The sequence below is a fragment of the Bison bison genome, unplaced genomic scaffold, assembly GCF_000754665.1.
Source record: "Bison bison bison isolate TAMUID 2011002044 unplaced genomic scaffold, Bison_UMD1.0 scf7180017864270, whole genome shotgun sequence".
NCBI lineage: Eukaryota > Metazoa > Chordata > Mammalia > Artiodactyla > Bovidae > Bison > Bison bison.
Genome location: NW_011494842.1, coordinates 11,325,149 through 11,335,300, shown reverse-complemented (window position 1 = coordinate 11,335,300; position 10,152 = coordinate 11,325,149). Strand labels below are relative to the sequence as shown.

The window sequence follows — 10,152 nt, the reverse complement described above, 5'->3', positions numbered from 1 at the left end:
TGGTGTGTGCATGTGTGTGTGTGTGTGTGTGTGTGTGTGTGTGGTGTATATGTATATGTATGTGGGGGATATGTGTGTATGCAGTCTGTGTGTGTATATGTGTATGGGGGGTGTATGTGTGTTTGTGGAGTGTGTGTTCATGCATGTGGGGTATATGTGTGTGGCATGTGTTTGTTTTGTGTGTGGAGGAGGTGGGGGGAGGATGACTGTGGGGAGTTGATCTGAAATCGTCCAGAAAAAAAGGCTAAAATGGTGAGAAGGGCCAGTTTATTGAGAGCCTTGAACCTGAGCATTTCACTCACAGGCAGTTGAGCCACTGGACATATTTCTGAGCAAGGTAGGAAGGCTTGGTAGGAGACGCCTTTTAGGAAAAGACAGCCCCAGGCAAGAGCATGCGTTCTTCAGCATTCGCTACTTGACTGACGAGTAAATAGTCTGCACCACTCTGGGGACCACCCCCCTTGCCCACCTAGCCACCCAAGCCTGAGCCCAGCCCCTGCACTGGGCGCCTCCTCTGGGTACACACACCTGCAGCCCAGCCCGGGGGGATGGTGCTCCTGCTGTCTCTGAGTAAACCTGCTGCAGATGCTGCCCAGCGAGAGCTGGGGCCTCCTGGGAGCCCCACACTGGCCACTCACCCTGCAGAAGCAGCCCCTGACGGCAGCCCACGGTGGCTGCAGTGCCCTGTGGGCCCTCGAATGACCACCAGGCAGGGCCCACCAACCTGACCTGAAGACCCAGCAGTGAGAGCACTGAATCCCAGCAGGGCCTCTGGCCCTGACCCTGAAGGCTCTTCCCTGTTCCAGCTCCGAGTGCTCTGAGAAGCTTCTGTCTCCCAGACAGAATCGCTGCAGTGACCTCGTGGCACCCCTGCCGTGCTCCACACGCAGGCCACTGCCATTGCCACCTTGTGCCATTCGGCGGAAAATTCTTTAAGACTGAGTCTTGAAATACTCTTTTGGAATTCTGAGCCTGGGAACCACAAATCTTAGAGAAAACAAAAAGCCAGACCATCATCAATTTATTCAGCAGATTTGACTGAGCACCTAGTATGATCCAGACCAGGAATTCCAGGGTATGGAGAGGAACCGCTTATGGAGGCAACTGCCTGGACCCTTGAGGATCAGGCAGCTCAGTGGTTTTCAGATGGGCTCTGTGGGACCCCACAAGGGTGAGAGAACCCAGGGTACAAATGGCAGCACCCCCAGATTTTCACGTGGATCAACCAAAACAACTTCTATTTCCCTTCTTACCACTAAGCCTTTGTTTGGGAAAAAAAAAAAAAGTTCTGTAGCTTTCAAGAACCTTTCTCCCTCACAGCGGTAGAGGCTGGAAGCTGGAGATCACGGTCAGGTGCTGGTGAGGGCCCTCTCCTGGGCACAGACTGCTGGCTTCTCATTGTGCCCTCGCATAGTGGAAAGATCAAGCTAGATCTCGGGTCTCTTCTTAGAAAGGCACTAATCTCATTCATGAGGGCCCCACCCTCATGACCGAATTACCTCCCAAAGGCCCCACCTGCAGATATCATCAAGTTAGGGCTTCGATTTCAGCATGTGAACTTGGAGCGGGGAGGGGGCGGGGAGGACACATTCCATTGGTAGCAATCAAACACAGAAGACAAAATCCTAACCCCTCAACCTCATGTGCTGGATTAAAATGTACCATGACTCCACCTGTCCTTGTGCTTGGCCAGTCTCAGCCAGGAAAGGTCTCGGTGTGTGGTAGGTCCTACTCTATTGCCAGTGTAGTGGAGCTGCTTGAGATCCTCCCATTTCCCCCAAAGAAACCAATGATGAATTTGGGGAAATCGGGGTTGTCTGTGCTCAGATACAAATGATAGGTGCTGTGTATTCCATATAACCAAGAAGAAGCTCTAAGTGGTGCTTTGAAAATACTGGTGTTGGGCTTCCCTGATGGCTCAGTGGTTAAGAATCCACCTGCCAATGCAGGAGATGCTGGGTCCACTGTGATGGATTTTAGGGATCCCGAAAACCTGAGTTTTAGGGATGCCAAGCTTCCTGCTAATGTCTCTCTAAAAAGCCACCAAGATTGAGGCATGTGGTCACCACTGGTCGGTGAGGCTAAAGTGACAGTGGGTAGAATTGCCAAGGGACTCAGGCCCAGAGAGAAACCCTGGGTTCAGAACTGTGGGCATTTCTGAAGAGTGAGGCAGCCTCCATGGACTGGATGCAGGAAGGAGCACCCTCTGCACAGACCTGCCCCAGGCAGAGTGGGGGATGCCAGGGGCCTCAGAAAGAGGGTCATTGTGCCAGGCTCTGGGTGGTGCAACCAGAGAATGCTGAGGAGAAAGTGGAGGTACAGCTGGGGTCCCAGCAGGAAGGACTGTGGAGAGACAGAAGGAGGAAAGAGCTCCAGTTTGAGCAGAGGTGATCATGGTCAGGAAGTGAGTGAGGAGACCAGACACACCTTCCTGTGAACACAGGGTGCTTCTGGGGTCCCCCTTGTACTGCTTGTCAGTCCACACTGACCCTCTGTGCAGGCTGCATCCTCCTCCAAGAATGCAGTGAGGGGAGCAATGTGGAAGGAGAGAAGCCCCCATCCCAGCGGCCAGATTGTGGCAGAGAGGCCCAAAGTGGACTCAGAGCGAGTGACTAGGGCAGGAAGGGATGTGGCCGGCCTTCAGGCACAGAGCAGGGTCCGTGCTTCAAACAGGCAAATGGAAGGATCGTGAATGTACTATTGACCATATGAAGGGAATGACAACCCATTCCAGTTTTCTGGCCTGGAGAATCCCATGGACAGAGGAGCCTGACAGGCTACAGTCCCTGGGGTTTCAAAGAGTCAGACATGACTGAGTGACTGACACTTTCACTCTCACTATGGCCATCTGTGCTCTTGGAAATCACCCCATTCTCTCTGTGGGGAAGATGGTGATGAGTCGGGGCCAGAGAAATGATCCACCACAGCCCTGGGTCTGCAGGGTATTCATCACACCCCTGAGTCTGAGCCAGCCACGGGCAGCAATGGCGTTACGCAAAATCAGCACCAAGACGGACAGCAGTGCCGAGTGCCCGGCAGCCTGTGATCGCTCCAGTTGGCGATTCACTTGAGCCATTAAACAGGAAATGGTCTGATGGGGAAGCCAGAGTCTTTGCCTCTGAGCTGCTGACCGTCGTGGTCATTGAGCCTACTGACAACATCCATCTTCGGGAGAATAGACATGCTGACTTCTGAAAGGGGATGGAGCTGGGCAACCTGGGTTCTGTGAGACAGTCTAGCCCAAGGAGGCCTAGAGTGGGTATTTGGGAAGCAGACCCTGAGTCAGATAGCTGAGGCCACCCGCCAGAATGCTTCCGTGGCTCTGATGTCTCATCTGCCATGGGAGAGCCACATAATTCACAGCCTCCTCCACAGAGGGCCCTGGCCTTGCTCCCTGGAAGCCCACAGGGCCCCTTTCAGTTGTTCAGTTCAGTCGCTAGTCGTGTCCAACTCTTTGCGATCCCATGGACTGCAGCATGCCAGGCCTCCCTCTCCATCACCAGCTCCAGGAGCTTACTCAAACTCATGTCCATCAAGTCAGTGATGTTATCCAACCATCTCATGCTCTATTGTCCCCTTCTCTTCCCGCCTTCCATCTTTTCCAGCATCAGGGTCTTTTCAAATGAGTCAGCTCTTCACATCAAGTGGCCAAAGTATTGGAGTATCAGCTTCAGCATCAGTCCTTCCTGTGAATATTCAGGACTGATTTCCTTTAGGATGGACTGGTTGGATCTCCTTGCAATCCAAGGGACTTACGGTTGTACCTAGCTGGAAATGTCAATCCTGCCTTCATTGAGACTCCTAGCAGACAGTTAAGGAGATAAGCAGGCTGGCTCGGAGTGTTCTGGGGGCTGACCTCAGGTGCCCCAGTGGGTAATTACTCAGTGGGTAATGTGGATGAGACCGTTCCTCACACCCAGCAGGTGAGCTGCAAATGCCAAGTGGGATCAGGGTGCAGGCAGTGGGTTTGGTTAGGAAAGGGCAGTCCACACAGGCCAGCACACAGGGGAGAGACTGAGGCTTTCTCTCAGCCCCTGAGCCCCACATCAGAAAGGCATTCGCACAAAAAAGAGCATCACTTGCAAATACCAAGGGCGAGTCAATACCGACTTCAGTGATCTGCCCTGTGGCAGCCTTCACTGTGCAAGTCACTTGCAGAGGAAGAAGCACCAGCTTTGAAGTCAGGCAGAGCAGGGTCCTGACTCCGGCTCTTTTTACCAGTGGTGCGAACCCAGGGAAGGTCACTACCCATGTCAGAACTCAGTTTCCCGGTCTGTGATGGGAGTTACTACAGGAGAGCCACAGAGAGCCACATGTTCAGATTTTATCCTCCGCCGGCAAGGGCCAAGTGCAGGCGGCTCCAGCCCCACAGAGACCGTGACTTCTTGCTGCAAAGCCCCGAGTCCTTTTGCCCCACAATGGCTTCCAGAGGTCTGGAAGGTGGGCGGGGGGTAAATTGCTATTCAGGTGCCCGTAGAGCATCTTACCTGAACCCCCGGCAGGTCTGGCATCCTCGGTGACTCCCACATGAAGTACTTGTATTGAAACTGGATGTAGAGCCTTGAGCGGTTTCTTTTTTTTTTTTAAGATTTTTTTTTTAAGACTCTTTTGCTGTGGACAGTTTTTAAAGTCTTTATTGAATTTGTTACAATACTGTTTCTGTTTTTGTTTTTGGCCACAAGGCATGTGGGGTCTTAGCTCCCTGATGAGGGATCGAACCCACACGCCCTGCATTGGAAGGTGAAATCTTAACCGCCGGCCTGCCAGAGAAGTCCCTTGAGCAGTTTCTTAATAAAGGGTGAGCGTCGAATCACAGGGGCATCTGCTGTCAAATCCTAATGCTGTGTGTCTGGGGTTGGGCCCAAAGGTCTCTTGCTTTTACAAGCTCCTTAGGTGCTTCTCAGGTTCACCCCCGGTAAAGAGTCCATGAACAAAAGAAATGAGATTCACACATTTCAGACATGGACTGACTAGGAGAGTTGTGTGTGTGTGTGTGTGTGTGTGTGTGTGTAGGGTGCAGGGAGGTGGTGTTTCCAGTGCCCCCAAAATCACGCCAGGTGTAAGCAGACCCGTGGGAGGCTGGCCTCCCCCCCCAGCGCCCCTCTTGTCTTACGCTGCTGATTCCCGAACACCTGACTCATCAGAGGAAGGGTCACCCCAGAACGGCGTGGGCCCCGCTTGAAGTTCCAGTTACTCTTTGAGGCTTGGGGGATTCCTCCATATGTGACATTCAGACCCACAGCCGCTGGAATTAAGCCCTCCTTCTTCGCTTGTGTGTTGTTTGGGGGCCGGCTGCCCACAGTGTGACCTCCTGGGCCCCTCAGGGCTGTGACCTCCTGTGCTCCCAGCCAGGGGCCCGCGCTTGAAAGGAGGTGACTGTCAGGTGACCGGAGGCCCTGTCCTGGCCACAGGCCCAGTGGGCACGGAGACCCACGAAGCCCAACTGCCCTTTACTTGCTCCCTCTGCCTCTGTTCCTGCTCCGCCGCTTTGTCTGGTTCCCATTGAGCTCCCAGCCCCTCTTTCTCTCGAGAGACGTCTGATAAGCCAAGCCTCAGGAAGCAGCAGAAGTAGCCAGGGGCCGTCTCCTGGTGGGGTTACAATGCATTTCACTCAGCAAACATCACTTTGGCGGAGAGGCCCCTTTGGTTGCCATGGCAACGTGGATGGCTTGTGTCTTGGGGGTACGCTGTGCCCTCATTCTGGCTGCCCAAGTCCCCGAGTCCCAGGTTTCTTTCCCAGATCCTTTCACCACCCTGGCGCCACCTCACATTAACTATTCTGTTTGCAACAGCTTTGTCTTAACTGGCAAATCAACTACTTGGCTTGGCCATCAAAGGAACAGATCACGCCATTCCCTCTCCTCAGCAGCCCCCAGCCTCTCAGTTCTCACAAAGCCAATGTCCCCACCAGGCCCTTTGAGGTCCAGCATGATCTCACCTCAAGTGGCTCAGCTTGTAAAGAATCTACCTGCAATGCGGGAGACCTGGGTTCAACCCCTGGGTTTGGAAGATCCCCCTGGAGAAGGAAAAGGCTACCCACTCCAGTATTCAGGCCTAGAGAATTCCATGGACTGTATAGTCCATGGGGTCCAAAAGAGTCGGACGCAACCTAGTGACTTTCACTTTCACACTTTCACTTCCCCCAGAGCAGGGTCTTCACTGCGTCCCTCAGGGAGTTCCTTGGTCTGGGTCGAAAAGTGTTAAAAGGAAGCAGAAGAGTCACAGCTTTTATTTTTTTTTTAAACAGAGATGCATGTGCCCATTGCTGAAACTGTTAGGAAAGGAAATATTCACATTTCAAGTCCCATAGTTATCAGCTTGGCATTGAGGTACTTCCTGACTTTTCCCAGAGAGGACAGGGCCCATGAGCACTGTGGGCACGGAGGGCACCCTGGACGTGGAACCTGAACAAAGAGCAGAGGGGCCAGTCTCTGCCCTCGGGGACTTGGCTGCCTGGGTCTGGGGGACCCACGGCGACTAGGACGGGCAGTCTGGGTCATTAGGGCCACTAAGATGCACCGGCTTAGCACAGACTTCCTCTGGGAGGTCTATGGCGTCTATGGGGTGAGACGCTTGCTCAGCCAGTTAACAAGTGACAGGTGACCCTTGAAACAAGGGAGAGACAAACAGATGCCCGGCAGATAAAGAACAGAATCCCAATCCACTTAGCATATTTGTCGGTGAGTTAGATAGCAACATGGAGAAGGCAATGGCACCCCACTCCAGCACTCTTGCCTGGAAAATCCCGTGGATAGAGGAGCCTGGTGGGCTGCAGTCCATGGGGTCGCAAAGAGTCAGACACAACTGAGCGACTTCCCTTTCACTTTTCACTTTCATGCATTGGAGAAGGAAATGGCAACCCACTCCAGTGTTCTTGCCTGGAGAATCCCAGGGACGGGGGAGCCTGGTGGGCTGACATCTATGGGGTCGCACAGAGTCGGACACAACTGAAGCGACTTAGCAGCAGCAGCAGCAGTAGATAGCAACATGAAAAGCAACCAAAAGGGAAAGAATAGAGGCATGCCAGAATGAGGACCCCTTGGCAGACTAAACCCCTGATGAATGGGAAATATTGCGTTTGGGATCCAAAGGACAGTCGCAGTGAAACAGAATGCATTTTGACAACCACTCAAAAATAAGAATGCGTGTCAACTGACTACAAGATTAATAGAAGACAGTGACAAACTGACATGACCATGACAATGTCCATACTGCTGAAATACAAAAGCAGTGCTGGATGTTGCCTGGTATAAGCATTTAGCTTTTTAGAACCAGAGAAACTGGGTTCAAATCCCAGCTCTACTGCTTGTTAGCTGAGTGACTTTGAGTTAGTTACTGATCTCTCTGAGCCTCAGACTCTTAACTTAAATGAGCTGGTAATGCCTCTCCTGCTGGGTTATTTTGAGAATTAGCAATAGTAAATAGAGCACCTAGCCCAGTGCCTAGTAGGACTTGGTAGGATCTGGAATAAAGGAGACGCTCAGTAATGATCATTGCTTGTAATTCACCTCCCATAGAAATATCAAACATGAATTTTTCAAAGCTAGGAAAACTGTCCTCTACCCTGCCTCTCCTGGGCCTGTCTGGAATGTGATGTCCAGATGCAGACTCCATACTTATGATCAGTTAGAAGGTCACCATGTCATGAGCCCTAAGATGAGGGAATTGGGCGGAGTCAGCCTGAGAATAAAGCTCCAGACGGATGTGACAGTTTGTTGTGGTGGTTGCTGTTAAAATATTTTAAAGACTCTTCAGATTAAGGAGGACATACTGTGCTGCTCCAAAGGTCCAAAGTAGAAGTGAAAAAGAAGTTAGTGCGGCAGGTCTCAGCTCCAATTAAGAGGAAACAGAAAGAAAAAAAAAAAAAAAGAGGAAACAGAGCTGCCCTCAATGAATTGTGCTCTCATGCAAAGCAGTGAGCCCAACGCTTGGCAATACCACAGCAGAAAGCAGTTGACCACCCTCAAAAACGTCATCAAAGCAATTTCTGATTCCAAAGCCTTTGCAGCTAAACAAACCTGGATTTAGATCCAAGCTCCTCTAGTTAGCTGTGTGACCTCTTTGAACCTCCATGCCCTTATCTGTAAAGTGGGAGCAATTGTCTGAACATGTCCATTTAGTGCCCGGCCCATGGTAGAGTGTCCCCTCCAAGGAGCAGAAAGTGGGGCTGCATGACTTCTAAGATGCCTTCTGAGTAAGACATGCCGTATAACCACCAAAAGCCTCCTGGAAGGATAGACAGATCCCAACCACCAGGCTATGGAAAGACAGGCTCCAGACAAGCCCAGTAGCACCCAGAGCGGGCAACCAGCAGCAGCGGCTGGCATGTCTGGGTCGCAGCCCTCACCTAGGACTTGCGAGGGGTCCTGTCACGCTGCCCACAGGACAGGGCATATGAGCGTGGTTCTCAGCCCAGGTGCGTGTTGGGTTAATCAAGCTTAGAAGCAATGCTTTAGGGGAAGTCAGAAGTGGGGGACATGGTTTGAGGCTGGAGAATTCGGCACCTTAGGTGGTGCAAAGTTAGATGTGAGCCGTTTTAGTGATGCCTTCGTGGTTTACAAAGGGCTCTGTATCAAAAGAGGGGGGAATGCTCTTTTGCATCTTCGCTGATGACTCAAGGAATGAGGGAACCCCATGGGGAAAGGACTGATAGTGACATAAGGAAGAATTGCCTTCCAGTGACAGGCTTTGGACTGTGGGTTTATGTCCAAAGCATGATCACAGAAGCCTCCTCGGGGGCCTTTCGGCCGAGCAAAGGCTGCCACCCAGAGGAGGCGAGTGAAGCAAGCTCCCATCCAGAAACCCTACGGGGACTCACAGGGTCTCCTCTCACATTGGGAGGCACGATGACTCTGTCATCTGCTCTAAACATCACACTTTCCCTTTCTTCCTCGCTGGAGTGAGTTATCAGCATCTCCCTTCTCCAGGTACCTCAGAAAACATCCCCGTGCCCTCGATGCCAGACCAGCTGGAAGAGAAGTTGCGATCACAGTTGGAGGAAGAGAAGAGAAGGTGCCCTTTCCTTTCGCCGCACACACCCTGATCCCTGCCCCCCACCCCAACCACAACCCCTTCCCCTAGAGGACCCTCGGGACCACCTGGAGCTGTGGGGCAGGGCAGGGGGCCACCACCCCCGACCCCGCCAACCCAGGCCTGCAGCTCCTCTGAGAAGTGGGTCCTAAATTAGCTGGAGGAGGCGCCACCTTTAAGCAGGCAGTTGTGAGGTGCAGGAAGCCAGCCGTGGCAGGGTGAGGCTGGAGTGGAAATGGAAGGCCCAGCCAGGCTCCAGAGCCAGGATCCCTGACTCGGGCAGGAAGAGCTGGTCGCCATCTGCACCCTCTGCAGCCTCTGCAGCCTGGGGCCCGGGCTGCAGCCCTGGAAGCAGCTAGTCTTGTCTGCTGCTGCCCTCTAGGGGAGCCCCGGAGTATGACCACGGAGGGCCTCCACCTCGCTGCTCTTCTGAGGCTCGGTACCTGCAGGGTGACGGAGAACATCAGACCCTCCTGCAGCCACTGAGGGCCCCAGAATGATTTAACCTGCAGAGCGAGGAGCCTCAAGCATAAACAGTCCTGTGGTCCTTACTGATACAAACATCTCGGTTCATTTCTTCATTTAGGCATTCAGCAGAGAGGTTGGCTATCTCTTCTGCCCTGGAAAAATTTGCTTGCGGGAAACCAAACAAGAAACTTTCCTTGCTCGCAGCGGGCAATGATGTCATTGCCACCCAAGCCACCCACCCCTGAGCTGGCTAGGAATGTACCCCAAGTGGGTCACATGTCACCCTGCCCTCATCCCCGGATGGCCTGGGTTCAAACCCTGACCCCTGTGTTTATTAGCTCTGTGTTAAGGGCCAAGTTCCTTAACCTCTCCATGTTTCAGGTTCCAGACCCGTGAAGGGGAGATGGTTATAATAGCACCTTCCTCCTAGGGTGGTGAAGAGGATTGAATGAGTCTGTAGACAGCAAGTGGCTAGAGCAACACCTGCCCCTCAGTGCCCAGTAATGATAGCCAGCCTTCTAGGGGAGCCCATGGCCTGCTAGACAGAAATGCCCGGCTCTGGGCTCACACACCAGCACAGTGCTCTGGCCTCGGGCACCACGGCCGTTCTGCCGGGCTTCTGAGGCTCGCCCTGGTCTCTCGAACCCTCCCTCC

General features: G+C 52.9%; 1 protein-coding gene across 1 annotated transcript in view; it reads left to right on the top strand.

The window, feature by feature from the left end:
- The window catches only part of LOC104994977 (kinesin-like protein KIF6), a 296,967-nt gene that overhangs the window by 265,288 nt on the left and 21,527 nt on the right, over positions 1 to 10,152 (top strand). The window contains exon 12 of the mRNA XM_010848702.1: positions 8,928 to 9,012. Coding sequence (XP_010847004.1) covers positions 8,928 to 9,012 — 85 coding nt within the window. The remainder of the gene's footprint in view (positions 1 to 8,927; positions 9,013 to 10,152) is intronic.